This window comes from Pelodiscus sinensis, chromosome 30, assembly GCF_049634645.1.
Source record: "Pelodiscus sinensis isolate JC-2024 chromosome 30, ASM4963464v1, whole genome shotgun sequence".
In the NCBI taxonomy this organism is placed as follows: Eukaryota; Metazoa; Chordata; order Testudines; family Trionychidae; genus Pelodiscus; species Pelodiscus sinensis.
In genome coordinates, this window is record NC_134740.1 from 7,033,415 (window position 1) to 7,049,126 (window position 15,712).

The 15,712-nt window shown below is 52.7% G+C and overlaps 2 protein-coding genes across 2 annotated transcripts; both read left to right on the plus strand.

Moving 5' to 3' along the window:
- Window positions 1-224: 224 nt before the first annotated feature.
- On the plus strand, window positions 225-1,193 carry LOC102460147 (olfactory receptor 6M1-like). The gene has a single exon (XM_006112952.4). It carries the CDS (start codon window positions 225-227, stop codon window positions 1,191-1,193), a length of 969 nt encoding a protein of 322 aa, XP_006113014.4.
- Window positions 1,194-14,873: 13,680 nt separating this feature from the next.
- Window positions 14,874-15,479, plus strand: LOC142821254 (olfactory receptor 10A7-like). Its single transcript, XM_075912094.1, has one exon. The coding sequence runs from the start codon at window positions 14,874-14,876 to the stop codon at window positions 15,477-15,479; it is 606 nt and encodes a 201-aa protein (XP_075768209.1).
- Window positions 15,480-15,712: the final 233 nt, after the last annotated feature.

Here is a 15,712-nt window from a genome sequence, read left to right on the forward strand (position 1 = left end):
CTGCGATCCCTGGTACCTGCAGAGGCACAGGGAAATGCGGTGGTGTGAAGGCCCACGAGGGCTAACCCTGGCAGACTGGATACAGCCCACCGGCTGTTATTTGCCCACCCCTGGGATACAAGATCACAAGGGACTTTCTCATCTGGCTTTAAAAGTATGAATCTGTGAACATGCCGGTCACTTATTTTCACTGTGGCTCGTTCCAGACAACGTTGACGTTGATCATGGGGGAGAGAAATGAAACGGTCGTGTCTGAGTTCATCCTCCTGGGATTCTCCAGTCTTGGTGAGAAAATGAAGATTTTCCTCTTCCTGGTTCTTCTCCTCATCTACCTGACCACAATAACGGGGAACGTGGTCATCATTTTCCTTGTGTGGGCGAATCACCGACTCCATGCCCCCATGTACTTTTTCATCGCCAATTTGTCCTTCTTGGAAATCGGGTTCACATCAACCACCAGCCCTAAGCTGATGCTGAACTTCCTGTCGGTCAGCAGAACCATTTCGTTCCTTGGCTGCATAGCTCAGTCCTTCTTATATTTCGCATTAGGGATCACAGAGTTCAGCCTCCTCGTGGTCATGTCCTTCGATCGCTATGTGGCCATCTGCCGCCCTTTGAACTACGCCACCATCATGAAGCAGAGACTTTGCTACCAACTCGTTCTTGGTTCATGGGTGGGAAGTTTCACAGTCATCGGGTTACGGATGCTCCTGATTTCGAAGCTGAGATTCTGTGGGCCGAACGTGATCAACCATTTCTTCTGTGACAACGCGCCCCTCTTCCAGCTCTCCTGCACCGACACCCGTGGGATCAAGAGCGCGGACTCCATTTTGATCTCAGCTTTAGTGCTGACATCGTTGTGCTTGACAATGTTGTCCTACATCAGCATCTTCTGCTCCATTCTGCGAATGCCGACAGCCACAAGCCGGCAGAAAGCCTTCGCCACCTGCGGCTCCCATCTCACCGCGCTGGCAATTGCCTATGGAAGCTGCATTGTTCTGTACGCTCGGCCTTCAGGAAATTCCTCTTTGGAGCTCAACAAAGGGGTGGCTGTGCTGAACACCATCATGTACCCTTTCCTCAACCCCTTCATCTACAGCTTCCGAAACAAGACCATGACGCTCGCGCTGAAAGAAACCATCAGCCGGACTGCTACAATGGTGTTCCCCAGTCTGTGCCATCATTCTGGGTAGATAGAAGAAAAGCGGAAGACTAGAAACCCTCTGCCATACTGAAAGAGTCAGTCTGGTGGGACCAGTGAAATTCCGTGTTAGTCGTTTGTTCTTCACCTGCATTTTTAAAAATAAAGGTTCTGTCCGATCCTTCTGTTCAATGAAATAACTGGAATTATTCAGACTCTCTCGAAAGTGCTGGTCTGTTACATACTCAGCGCAGAACTGGGTGTTTTTGTGCCCGGGACAAAATAAGAATTCTGCGCCCTCTCTCCTAAGGTTAGTACCCGTCACGCTCTTTACTTTTGCAGCGTATTCTTTTTACTTATTGCATCTTTGCGCCCCTGATCGTGATGCGCCCGGGGCGAGTGCCCTGCTTGTCTTGCCCTCCGCGGGGCCCTGGGCGCTGCTCTTGTTCTGACGGGAAAGGGAGTGGAGCGGTCGGACCCTCCCTGGGACAATCCAGCCCTGGGCGCTGCCCTTGTGCTGACCGGGAAGGGGGCGGAGCGGTCGGACCCTCCCTGGGACAATCCAGCCCTGGGCGCTGGGGCGGGAATTCCCGGAGCCTGTGCCCAGGGTCAGTCTGCGGGAAGAAACGCTTCGTGCTCCCACGTGATACTTTGCTCCCCCCTTTTGGTTCTGCTCATTTGGTGAGGGTGGGAACCATTTCGCTCCCTTTCCCTTTAAGGTTCATGTGACTGGTTCTTTTTGCCCCCTGTGAGGCACCGGGGGCAGGAGGTTTGTTTATTTGTGTTTTGAAGACAGTTTCCAGGATTGTTCCTGCACCGCACAAACCGCATCTTTCTTCCCGGTCACAATGGGGGGAGGGGGGTATTCAAGACACTAAAGAGTTAATCTATGACGTCAGAGCGTTCAATTCTGAAGAGTAGTTTCTCCCCTGCGCCCCAGGCCGGGCTGTTTTGCGCGTGTCTCTGCTGCCCCCGTGCGGCGGACGCGGGAAGTTCTGCAGCTCTGGTTTGTGAACAAGTAGCCACAAGGTTTGTGTCACTGCGGATTGTCTGTGCGGGAGCAGTCTGGGGACGGGGAACGACAGATTTAAACAGGAACCTCTCTCCGCTGTTTGCATGGCCCGCTGCTTATAATGGACTCCGGCGGCTTCCTCTCACACTGCGGATTTCTGGCTAAGGGCTCTGAGCAGTCAGACCCTCCCTCGCTGTGTCTGTGCAGCTTGCCCGGGGGCTGGGGGTTAAAGCAGTTGCCGGGTGTGTGCCCAGTTCTCCGGTTATGAATTTAGGGCCCGATTGCCATCAACGTATCCCGCGATGGGGAGGGGTCTCCAGGGCCCTGCCTGTCTGGAAATCGGGTCAGGGGATCAGTGGCTGGGGAGCGGGCGGGTCAAAGGGTTCCAAGGGGCTGGGGTCGCGATCTCTGAGTGGAGGCCCGAGATGCTAGGACCTAATCGCCCCCTTCAAGCCTAGTAACTATGGTAACGGATCATAACAATAAATATTTCCGCCCCCACGGACACGCCCCCCCCAGGAGAATTCACAGGACACTCGCGTTCCAGCCCCATCTCCAGGCTGGCGCAGGGTCTGTGTCCTGTCCCCGGGCTCCTTGTCACACGCGCTCAGATTCCCGTCCTCACACACGTGCCCATCTGCCACCCTATGGTCCTCACCCGCGCGCACCTGCACCGCTCCCCTACCATTCCCCGCCCCTCTTTTCGGTCCGGATCCCCGTCCAGTTCCTGTCCACACGGAATTTTCTATGCCCGTAACCACTCCTCTTCCCGGCCCCACTGCAGGGATGTGAGCCTGGGCGTTTGGCCCTGAATTAATTCTAAGCGCCAACAGCATGTGGCTCCGGAGTAGGTGCCAAGGCCACCCCCAGGGAGCAACTTGGCCTGTTCGATAAGATGCTGCACTGACCCAGAACAGGGCAGGTTGGGTTGCGGGGGGGGGGGGGCATATGAGGGGTCAGGACAGTGTGTTCAGGCCCCGGAAACGGAGCTGGCAGGAGTCTTTATGAAACACTTAATACGATTAAACCTCTATAACCCTATCAGGCCTGCTGTGAAAATAAAGGTGGGGGGAGTGAAATTGACAAACTGGTTTGCTTGCTTGTTTGGACCGGCTACTCCCGCAGTGTGTGTCGAGCGGTATTCTCGGGCGTCAGGCCGGCTATGTGCAGCTACCGCAGGCTGTTGGGATTGACCCTGGCGACGGCGAAGTGTCCCTGGCAGGGTGGCAGCCGCTGATGAAAGTTGAAGTTGGGGCCAAATTTGGCAAGTTACTGCGCAGTAAAGCAGCCCCCGGCCCGGTACGAACTCTCCTCGAGCGTGTCCACACTGGCACCGGAACCCCGACGCTGTTTATCAATGCGCCCTAGAGCCGCGATTGGTGCGCTCCAGCTAATCCAGCCGAGCCAGAAGAGAAGAGCTTGCTGGAAAGGGGTTTTTTGTATTTCTTGGGGTGTTTGTTCTGTCTTCTCCACTGTGTGCCTCTGAGCAGGAGCTGGGGTTTCCAATTACCCTTCTCATTCTGGCCGAGCTTGGCTCTTTATCACCAGCTTCCCCTTTTTGTGTGGGTCCCTTGGTTGCTCTGTGTCACTGTGTATGGTTCTTGCCGAGCGCAGTAATATGTGGCGGTGTCTGCAGCTGTCAGCGAGCGGAGCTGCAGCGAGAACGCATTCCTGGAAGTGTCTGCAGAGATGGAGATCCGGCCCTGGAAAGACTGGGCATAGGCTGTGCCCCCGCTGCTGTATAGGTACACCCACCCCATCCACTCCAACTTTTTCCCGGGTGGCTGCCGTACCCAGACCCACTCTTTACCGCTAGCGATGGAATAACCAGAAACAGCACATGTCAGGGTGAGGGTCTCTCCGGGCTTTACTTGCCCTGGGCCAGACTGGACCAGCCTCACCTGAGCGAGGACACCTGGGGACAGGGAAACCGCCAAGAATTAATTAAGTACTGAAAAAACACAAGGGTCTGTCCCTAATTCCCAAGAGCCCACAGACACTCACAGGGTAGAACGGAGAGCAGGAATAGGAAAAGCTGCAGAGATTTCATTCTTGTTCAATGCAAAGAAACAGCGGGCAGGGCCGGGCAGGTCTGTGTCTGGGCAGAGACAGGCGGTTCCTAGAACCAGGGGCTGGTATTTAACGAGGAACTGCTGAGGCAGAGATTTGCATGCGGGCTCCCCAGGCCGGATATAAGGGGCGAGGGAGGTGAGCGCTCGGTACACTGTGATGTCCCCTCGCGGACCTGTCTCCCCTTCAAGAAACACTGCCTCAGGCGGGGGCTGGGAGGGGCCGTGCACTGGGCTCCAAGAGACTGCGGGACCGGGATTTTGCATACGGGTGTCATTGACTTAGCGGAGATAAACCGCTGTGCATGGGACGCGCTCTGGTGGATCGTAGGCAAATAACCCCCGTCCCGTGGAACCGATGGGTGTCTTTCCCTTGGCCCACGGGCTGCTCTGCAATGTGCCGGGGTCTGCCAGGGACACAGCCAATGCCCGAGAGGTGCCCAGAGGCGGGAGCCTCCTCCTCAAGGCTGAACTCGAACCTAAAAAAGGAGTTTCCATGTGGCAAAGCTACAAAGGCTTCTGAGCCGGTGCAGCGACAGAAAGTGAACTCTCCGTTACAGCGGCCCTGCCCATGGAGTGAGAGCAGCCCTGGGGGAGGCGTGGGGCTGAGCTGCAGTGGGGAAGGGCTGGGCCATGGACCCGGGGCTGGCAGCCTTGGACAGGCGGGGAGAGCTGGGCATGGAGCGAAGCTGCGGCCTCCCGGTTCCCTCAGAACCAGGCCGGCTACTGGCGCAACCAGCGAAGGAGACAGACACTGGAGAAAACAGCCCTTCACGCGGGGGCTTTCCAAATAGCCGGGGGCGGGGGCGATGCGACTTCTGGGCTCCTCCCTGCTACTAAATAGAAAGGGCCCCGGGGAAGCGGCCTGCGTGTGTCTGTCTAGTGTCTGTACCGCTGCGGGCGGGCACTGGCGGCGGGATCTCGGCCTGGCCCCTTCATGCGGCTGCTGGACGGAACCCGACAGAGGCCGGAGCTCAGACCAGGTGATTCCCCTGCGCCTTGCTGGCCTTCACATCTGCGCATGTGCGGTGCGGGACAGCGCAAGGGCCTCGTGTGAGAATTTTCTGTGGGAATCTGGATGGACGTTCCCGCCCCCAGGGGGCTCAGGGCGGGGGAGGGGAGCGGCGGTGAAAGGGGTTTGGCTGCGGCAGCCCCGCGCTCAGAACTCGGTTTCATTTCCATGTACGGACCTTGGGCGCCCCCAGCGCCAAGCGGCTTCGCTCATCGCTGCAGGGGGAGGTTTGTGTCTGGGCTCAGACCGGCTTCTGCTCACCGAGATGCAGACAGAGATTTGCCACGTGATGCAGAAAATTGTGTTTTAAATCTGAGGTGAAAGAAAGGAATGAGGGAGAGTGGCCTATACGGGAGAACAAATATGAGCAACGCGGGGGAGGGGGCAACTCTTAGCTCTAGAACCCCCAGCCCACACTGTGGGGCTGTGTCTACACTGGGCCACTTATTCCGGAAAATCAGCTGCTTTTCCGGAATAACTTGCCAGCTGTCTACACTGGCCGTTTGAATTTCCGGAAAAGCACTGTCGATCTAATGTAAAATCATCAGTGCTTTTCCGGAAAAACTATGCTGCTCCCATTTGGACAAAAGTCTTTTTCCGGAAAACTGTTCCAGAAAAGGGCCAGTGTAGACAGCACAGTAGTGGTGGGCAGGACCTGAACCTACCTACCTGTGCTCCCTAGGCAAATGCCCTAAACTTTAAACCACTCCACAGCCCACCTGCCTACTTTCAGAGGGTCCTTTGTCAGCTGTCTGGTCACTCCCAGGGTGGGCCTCAAGCCCCCAACCCTGTGCTCCCCAGGGAAATGCTAGACACCCCAGATCACTTCAGAACCCAACCCAACCCACCTACCTCTCTTCAGAGAATCCCTTATCCTGCTTTCCAAATGCAGGAGCTTGTCTGTCCCTGTCTAGTCTACCCCTCCCAGGGTGGGTGAAGCTTAAACCCACCAGCCTACACATGCCCCAGGCAAATGCCCTATCCCCTAGGGCACTCCAGAATCCTCCCCGCCTCCCTACCTTCAGAGTGCCCCCTCCCACACTCTGAACCCCTTGGCCCAAGACCAGAGCCTGAACTTCAACCCCAGACCCCAGCCTGGTGAAAGTGAATGAGATTCGGGGAGGAAAGGGGATGGAGTTTACAGGGTGAGGCCTTGGGGGAGAGGTGGGGCAGGGGAGGTGCCTCAGAGAAAAGGAGGGAATGAAGGGGGCAAGGGTCTTTGGGTCTGAGGTAAATCTGACATGGCACTTCAATTGAAAATGTGATTTAGTGGTTAAAAATGTTGGAGAGCCCTGTCTTAAAGCAACCCAGCCTGGGGCTCCCACCTAGGGATGTTAAATTGCGGTTAATTTACTAGTTGAGTAGTTGATGGAATTTCCAGCGACTACTCGACGAGTCGATATGCACGTCCCCATTCCTCCTTTGAAACAAACAAGAGCCCCCACCAGGAACTCTGCGGACAGCCTGGGGCCAGTGAGACGTCCCACTGACTACAGGCTGTATGCAGGTGTCAGCTTTGAACGTTACAAGAGTCCCCAGCGGAAGTGTAAAGTGGAAGCGCCCTCAAGGAGCCATTTCAGCCAGGCTCAGCTGTGCAGCACTGCCCTTTGAAGTATCCACTCCTCTCTCCCCTTTGCTGCCTCTGTCTGATATCTGATAGAGGCAGCAAGGGGAGGGGGGTGAATTGACTTGTCGACTGGTCTGTAACATCCTTACTCCCACCCAGACGGCCAAGTCACAGACAATGAGAATTAACGAGACTCTTGTTAACTGTATAAAAAGTTCCAGCAGTCCGTAAAGATTGGGCACATCACCCACCAGTTCAATGATTATTTCAGCCCTTAGCCAAATACAGATGCACAGACAATTCCTATTAACTGAACAAAGATTTATCTAAAAGGAACAGAGTGAGAGTATTGGTTCAACGATCATTACACAAATGTAGGAACAGCCAGACTTGGTGAGGCCAAAGGTTGATCTAGCCCAGTGTCCTGTCTGCCAACAGTGGCCACTGACAGTTGTCACAGAGGGAGTGAACGGAAGAGGGAATCATGAAGTGATCCCTCCCTTGTCATCCATATACAGCCTCTGAAAAATAGAGGCAAGGGACACCATGCCTGCCCATACTGTCTAATAGCCAGTGATGGACCTATTCTCCATGAATTTATGTAGCTCTTTTTTTTGAACCCTGTTAAAGTCCTGAGCTTCACAACATCCTCTGGCAAGGAGTTCCACAGGTTGATTGTACGTTGTGTGAAGAAAAACTTCTCTTTGCTTGTTTTAAACCTGCTGCCTATTAGTTTCATTTGATGGCCCCTAGTTCAGGTGCAAAAAGTTCTTTGGGAGTTAGTTCCCCGGGTTATAGCCTAGTGTCCAATACCAGGGTGGCAGAAAGGGAGCTGCAGACTCAGTCTGGTGGCTCCAGTTTCCCAACAAGAGGCTGCGGCAGAGCTGGGAGAACAGGGTCAGGGCCGCAGGTTTCTTTTTTCACTTCTCTGGCAGGCTCCTGACCACAGGCCCATCTCGGGCGCGGTGCTGCGGGGGCTGGCAGGAAAAAGTCCCCTTTCCTACAGATCATGGGCAGCTAGTTGCATTCATCAGCCCTGGACAATTGACCTTTCAGCAGCCGAGTTGCCAATTAACTTCAAAGCGACCCATGGACACTGACACTGTCACAGTTAAGCTCTGTCTGGTGGCAGCCCCTTGGGGTCTCAGAATCAAGAGCAGAGAACAGGGACAGAAACCGCCTGGGCCCAGCACTGACCTCCAGCGAGGTGCAGAGACCCCCAGAGCAGCACAGTCACTAGTGAGCAACCAGCCGGCCTGTCACGCGCTGCTGTGTCGAACGTGGCTCCATTCGCCACGTGTGGTGACGGGCTCTAATGACCATTCATACCCTGGTCTCATCTGCCTTTAGTGGCTGAATGTGGGTGATGTAGCCTGGAAGTTTCCTGTCCCTTCCCGGCTCAGTATCAGAGACTGTGGGGAACATTTTCACACACACTTCAGTGACTCTCGAAAGTGACTGAGGAGTCGGTTGAATTTCAGCGAGGCCGAGACTGCTCAGCCCTAGCAATGAAGCCCCTTTGAAAATGGGATCCAGGGTTCCGAATCGCTTAGATGCTCGTTAATATGACACCTGAACTGAACTGTTACAGACGCGGACAGGACAGGGACCTGCGTGTTTCTTTCCAAGGGCAGCAGGAGGTTTGTTTCTAGACGGGGCAAGCTCAGCGAACCATGCTGAGATTGTCAAACCCGCTTAAGGGAATTGGATGAGAATTTTGTGCCTAAACCACTTAGGCAGCTCTGACAAACTCAGCCACACAGCCTATTCCTGGAATCCTCGTGTTATTTCTTGAGAGCCAGCGCAGCCTTCGCTCGCCACAGAGGGATTTGCTTTCGAGTTCAAAGTGTCTCCCCTCTCCGGGACTTCACCTTTGAGACTAGAAGTTTGCACCTGCCGGTATCATCCAGAAACAGACCAAACACCAACCTCCCTTTCCGGCGACGTTCCCCGCGGGACCAGAGACTGGGGAGGCGGCCCCTGCCCACACCAGGCTATACAGCGCAGCGGAGCAGACTTCCCCCAATTGGCGCAGGGCTGAGGCGTGGGGCGCGTCACCGGACAGGGCGAAGGAGCCTCGGTCTCTGCTCTGGGCTCTGATGTTCCATTGACCGGGCCGGGGCGCAGGGGAACGCGCCGGGCAGAGATGGGCGGAGGAACCTGCCTCTGGCCCTGAGACGCTGCGTGCGGAGGTGGGAGCCGGGATCCCGTTGCTGCCTGACCTGCCTTGGAGGTAAATCAGCCGTTTCCTCCCGGCTCCCTGCCGCTCCAGGGTTCTGAAGCAACGTGGGTTTGACAGTGGTGGTGGGGGGGGGGCGGATTCATGGGGCACTGGGCGCTGGTCTCGCACAACCCTCCCACCCTAAAGGAGAGGATTTCAGATCAGCGAAGAGCTTTCATCTCACAACTTTCCTTGCTCCCATCACCCTGGTATCTGGGCACTGCGCTCCATGGAATGTGTCTCTCCTGCCCCATCCCCGTGCATTGCTATGAGACCAATTTGACAGACGGGCACACGGCAAGGGACTAATCTTTGGAGGTGTTTGGATAGCTAACAGTGTGAATCAATGGGTACATGGTTCCCCCCCACACACACACACACACTGGCACGGAGCTCTAGTGTGAGGCAGTGGCGAGCCTTGTTAATGGGCCCAGTGAATCCTAGAGAGAGCTGGGGGCAAAGCCGGGATGGGATTCACAGAATCATAGAACACTGGGGCTGTGTCTAGACTGGCCAGTTTTTCCGGAAAATCAGCCGCTTTTCCAGAAAAACTTGCCAGCTGTCTACACTGGCCGCTTGAATTTCCACAAAAGCACTGACTTCCTGCTGTAAGAAATCAGTGCTTCTTGCGGAAATACTATGCTGCTCCCATTCGGGCAAAAGTCCCTTTTGCACAAAACGTTTGTGCAAAAGGGCCAGTGTAGACAGCTGAGATTTGTTTTCCTCAAAAAAGCCCCGATTGTGAAAATGGCAATCGGGGCTTTTTTGCGGAAAAGCACATCTAGATTGGCCACGGACACTTTTCCACAAAAAGTGCTTTTGAAGAAAAGCATCCGTGCCAATCTAGACGCTCTTTTCTGAAAATGCTTTTTACGGAAAGCTTTTCCATTAAAAGCATTTCCAGAAAATCATGCCAGTCTAGACATAGCCTAGAAGTAAAAGTGACCTAGAGACGTCATGGAGTCCTGTTTGCTGCTACCACGGCAATAGCCAGTCCTGTCTAGAACATCCCCATAGACATTTATTTAACCTACTCTGAAATATCTCCAAAGATGGAGATTCCACAACCTCCCCGGGCAACATATTCCAGTGTTTAACAACCCTGACAGGGAGTTTTTCCTAATGTCCAAGCTAAACGTCCCTTCCTGCAGTTTAAGCCTGTTCTTCTTGTCCTATCCTCCAAGGCCAAGGCGAACAATTTTTCTCCCTCCTCCTTGTGATACCCTTTTAGATACCTGAAAACCGCTATCATCTCCCCTCTCAGTCTTCTCTTTAAAAAATAAACAAGCCCAATTCTTTCAGTCTTCCCTCATAGCTCATGTTCTCTAGACCTTTCATCATTCTTATTGCTCTTCTCTTGACACTCTCCAATTTCTTCACATCTTTCTTGAAATGTGGTGCCCAGAACTGGACACAATACTCCAGTTGAGGCCTAATCAGCACAGTGTAGAGCAGAAGAATGACCTCTCATGTCTTTCTTACAACACTCCTGTTAATGCAGCCCAGAATCATGTTTGGTTTTTTTGCAGCAGGAACACCCTGTTGACTCATACTAACTTGTGGTCCACTATAACCCCTAGATCACTTTCTGCAGGACTCCTTTCTAGACAGTTGTTTCCCATTCTCAATGTGTGAAATGGATTATTCCTTCCTAAGTGGAATATTTTTCATGTGTCCTTATTAAACTTCATCCTATTTATGTCAGACCATTTCTCCAGTTTGTCCAAATCATTTTGAATTATGATCCTATCCTCCAAAGCAGTTTCACCCTGACAGCTTCATAGCATCTCCAAACTTAATATGCATACTCTCTATGCCAATATCTAAATAGTTGATGAAGATATTAAACAGAAACAGTCCCAAAACAGACCCCTGCAAAACCCCACTTGTTCTGACCTTCCAGCAGGATTGTGAACTGTTAATAACTACTTTCTGAGAATGGTTATCCAATCAGCTATGCACCCACCGTATAGTAGCCCTGTCTAAGCTGTATTTGCCTAGTTTATTGATAAGAAGATAATTCGAGGCTCTGTCAAATGCCTAACTAAAGTCTCTAGGTATACCACATCCATCACTTCTCGGCTGTGTCTAGTCTGGCAAATTTTTCCGGAAAATCAGCCACTTTTCCGGAAAAACTTGCCAGCTGTCTACACTGGCCGCTTGAATTTCCGGAAAAGCACTGACAATCTCATGTAAAATCATCAGTGCTTTTCCAGAAATACTATGCTGCTCCTGTTGAGGCAAAAGTCTTTTTCCAAAAGACTTTTGCGCAAAAGGGCCAGTGTATACACCCCAGTACTGTTTTCTGCAAAAAAAGCCCTGATCGTGAAAATGGCGATGGGGGCTTTTTTGCGGAAAAGTGCGTCTAGACTGGCCACGGATGCTTTTCCGCAAAAAGTGCTTTTGTGGAAAAGCATCCTGCCAATCTAGACGTGCTTTTCCGAAAATGCTTTGAACGGAAAAGTTTTCCATTAAAAGCATTTTCAGAGAATCATGCCAGTGTAGACGTAGCCCTCCAGTATCCATGAGACTCATTATTGTATAAAAAAAACCTGTCAGATTTGACAGTATTTGTTCTTTACAGATCTATGCTGGCTGTTACCTAACACTTTATTATCATCCAGGTGTTGGCAGATTAACTGCTTAAGTACTTGCTCCATTGTCTTTCCTGGCACAGAAGTTAAAGTGACTGGCCTGTTGTTTCCTGGGTTGTTCTAATTTCCCTTTTTATAGAGAAGCACTAGATTTGTCCTTTTCTAGTCTTCTGGAATCTCTTCTGCCTTCCATGATTTTTCAAATATTATTGCTAAAAGCTCAGATACCTCCTCTATCAGCTCCTTGAGTATTTTAGGATGCATTTCATCAAGTCCTGGTGACTTGCAGACATCTGTCCTTCATCTTCTTCTTGCTTCTAATAAATTTATAGAAAGTCTTCTTGTTTCTCTTTACGTCTGTAGCTAATCTCAGCTTATTCTGTGCCTTTGTCTTTCTAATCTTGACCCTGCACACCTGTATTCATTCTTTGTCATTTGCCATAGTTTCCAATTTTTATATGACTTCTTTTTTATGTTAAGATCATGCAAGGTCTCCTGGCTAAGCCAATGCGGTCTTTTGCCATACTTTCTATTTTTCCTATGCAGCTGAATAGTTTGCTTTTGGGCACTTAATAATGTCCCTTTGAAAAACTGCCCGCTCTCTTCAGTTGTTTTCCCACTTAGTGTTGCTTCCCATGAGCCCTTACCTACCAGCACTCTGAGTTTTCCAAAATCTGCCTCCCTGAAATCCATGGTCTCTATTTTGCTGTTCTCCCTTCTACCATTCCTTAGAATCTAAAATCCTGATTTCAGGGCCACTTTTACCCAAGCTGCATTCCACTTTCAAATTCTCAACCAGTTCCTCCCTGTTGGTTAAAATCAAACCAAGAACAGCTTCCCCCCAGTAGCTTCTTCATCCTTCTCAAATAAAAAGTTGTTTTCCGTGCAGTCCAGGAACTTATTGGATACTTTGTGCTCTGCTCTGTTAGTTTTCCGACTGACATCCCACCGAAGGCAGCCCTGCAAACCCCGGGCCCACTTCATCCCACTTCACGCTCCCCTCCCTGCAGTCCAGTGAGTGTCCTTCCCTGCCTGGCAGCCCTCGCGGGCTGTGGAGAAGGGGTGGGGCGAGGCAGGGAGCACAGAGCTGAGATTTTCTGCTGTCTCAGGCCAGGGGAGGAGAGGTTGGCTGGCACCGGCCTGGCAGAAATGGCCTTTTCCCCAATGTCATGGACTAATTTTCAGTTTTATGTTTTCCCCTAATTTTTAACCAGTTTAATTGTTTGTGCTTGTTGGGAACCCAGCTGGGGCAAGGGGTGGCGGATGGGGGAGGTCAGCACCAACAGTGGGGCTGTGGTGAGATAGCACCCATGACAGCAGAGACACAGTAGCCCCCTGCAACGCCGAGGGTGGCAAGACATGGGGGGGGGGCAATGCAGGGATGGTGACTGCTTTGGCTCAGGGTCCATCCATTGCCCAGGCTAGGAGGAGGAGGCGGCTCTATGCCCCTGATCATTTTGGATCATTTTGGTTGCCCTCCACTGGTCTCTTTCCAATGCGCCCGCAGCCTTTCCACCAGGGGGCCTTGACCAGGCTGCAAAAGTCACAGGACAGGAGGACAGGTCATTGCCATTTCCTACCTAGTTCACGGAGGGGTTTTGACACACACACACCCGGTAGCGTCTGAGTTGTTTTGTGAGCCTGAGAGATTCTTGAGGGTTTAACTATGGAGACACTCACACACCCCCGCCCAGATGTGTGCGGGACAAAGGGCAAAACAACGCGGTGACGCGTTTCTCACAACAAGGTGGGGCTGCGGACCCACGAGGCAGACAGGAGTTGGGGCTCCCAGTGTGACAGGGGCCGGCAGGGTGGGACATGTGAGTGCGCACTGACCAACTGCCCCACGTCTGTCTCACAGCCAGGCCCAGCAGCCATGCAGGAGGGGCAAGAGAGGTTGCTGGGGCAGAAAACACTCAGTGACCAGAGAAGGGGTGGCCTCTGACCCACACAACCTCCCTCCTTGCCTCTCTAAAGGGGGACCAAAGGGATGGGACACAGACCCCGACTCACCACCCCCTCAGCCCCCCCCCCCCCCGCATGGAACATGATGTCTAGCAGGTGTGATCGGGGTGTGCATGGTGGGTGTCTCTGCATCTATGCAGAAGGGGGGAGTGGAAAGGAGGCACTGGGAATAGGGGAATGAGGAACAGGGACCCAGGCAGGGCTCTGCATGATTGCAGCCTGGGTACAGAGCAGAGGGGATCCCATCAGTGTGCATGGCAGGGGATTACAAGAAGGGGGTTTGGGTGTATCGCTGTAGTTGGGGAGAAGGATACTATTGGCCCACAGTGATGCCTCCGATACTTGGGTGGGGCTTGGGAATCCCCCTGCTTGGCCACTGGCCCCAATACAAGTCTCACTGTCTGCACTTCAGACTGTGCCCTGCAGCTTGCTGCCTGAAGGATCAGAACCAGGGTGAAGGGAAGCCCCTCACAGCAGCCTTTACAGGTCCCAGGCCCACTTGCTTGGTTTGTTTCTCTGCCGGATCTTTCTGTCAAATATCCCCTCCTGGTCCATCTCCCCAGTGGAACGGCACCTCCCTCATTCAGCTTTTAGCCACCAGGCAGGAGTGGGAGTGAGTGTCTGAGCTGGTGTCTGGCATATCTGTCAGGGGGTCTGTACTCCCTGTCCGAGCCCAGCATGACAGGGGTTGAGTGCCTGGTGCCAGCTTTCAAGATGCTCCCCAGGGTGCAGAGAGATGGTCTGTTTCACCTGCGCTCTGCTCAGATAGCGAATCTGTCTGCTATTCCCTGCCCCATCCCCTTTCCCTACTGTGCTGCTGGTACTGTGTACCAGGGAGAGCAGAGGGAGGCGATGAAGACAAGGCTGCCATATTGCAATGAATGTTAATTGCTGCTCACAAGGATCCTCTTGCTGTCCCACAGACACACCCCATGGCAAGCCAGGGACAAGAAAACCAAACATCCATCACAGAATTCATCCTCCTGGGATTTGGGGATCTTCCTGGCCTGCAGGTTCCTCTCTTCCTGCTCTTTCTCATGATCTACCTGGTGACTATGGCTGGGAACATCCTCATCCTGGCACTGGTTGTGGCCAATCGACACCTTCACACCCCCATGTACTTCTTCCTGGGCAACTTGTCCTGCTTGGAGATCTGCTGCAGCTCCACCCTCCTGCCCCGGCTGCTGGTTGGGCTCCTGGCTGGGAACAGGACAATTTCCTTCACTGAGTGTCTCACACAATATTACTTCTTCTGTGCTCTGGTAGTTTCCGAATGCCTCCTCCTATCAGTGATGTCCTACGACCGGTATCTAGCCATATGCAACCCGCTGCACTATGCAGCCCGGATGAGTGGCAGGTCTTGCCTCCATCTCGCCGTGGGGTCATGGATAGGCGGCTTCCTTGTTAGTAGTATAGCCACAGTCTCAATATCCCAGTTAACCTTCTGTGGCCCCAACGGTATCGACCATTTCTTTTGTGATTTTATTCCCCTTGTAAAACTCTCCTGCAATGACCCTCTGCTGATGGACACGTTGGCGTTCACAAGCTGCTTGATTTTCTCACTGGTCCCCTTCCTGCTCACTTTGGGGTCGTACAGCTGCATCATCAGCACCATCCTCAGAATCCGCTCCACCGTCGGAAGGCAAAAGGCCTTTTCCACCTGCTCCTCCCACCTCATTGTGGTGAGCATTTACTATGGAACTCTCCTAACTGCCTACATGTTCCCGACCACCGACCTCCTGAGCCACTTCAACAAAGTTCTCTCATTCTCCTACACCATCCTGACGCCCCTGGTCAATCCACTCATCTACGCCCTGAGAAACAGAGAGGTCCAGGAGGCCCTGTGCAAAGCTTTTAGGGATTTAAGGTTTACTTCAGTGAAAATGAAATCGCTGTAATATATGCAGGGGTAGGGCCAGAAGCAAAACCTACAAAATAGAAAGTTCTATTTCCACTTGCATCTGTGAGCTTGCACAGCAACAGCCCTGGGAGCAACGGGGGTGCAAAGACCTTTTCAAAACTGTTGCTCCGTTATATTTAGGATCAATGGCCAAGGCCACCAGTGAAGTACAAATGGGTTGCAGGGAGACATGAATGGTGGCTACTCGAAATCAAAAGACAAGGGGAGACA

What these genes read in the sequence shown, in the direction of transcription:
- LOC102460147 (XM_006112952.4), top strand. Translation starts at nt 225, where the DNA reads ATGGGGGAGAGAAATGAAACGGTCGTGTCTGAGTTCATCCTCCTGGGA.
- LOC142821254 (XM_075912094.1), top strand. Translation starts at nt 14,874, where the DNA reads ATGTCCTACGACCGGTATCTAGCCATATGCAACCCGCTGCACTATGCA.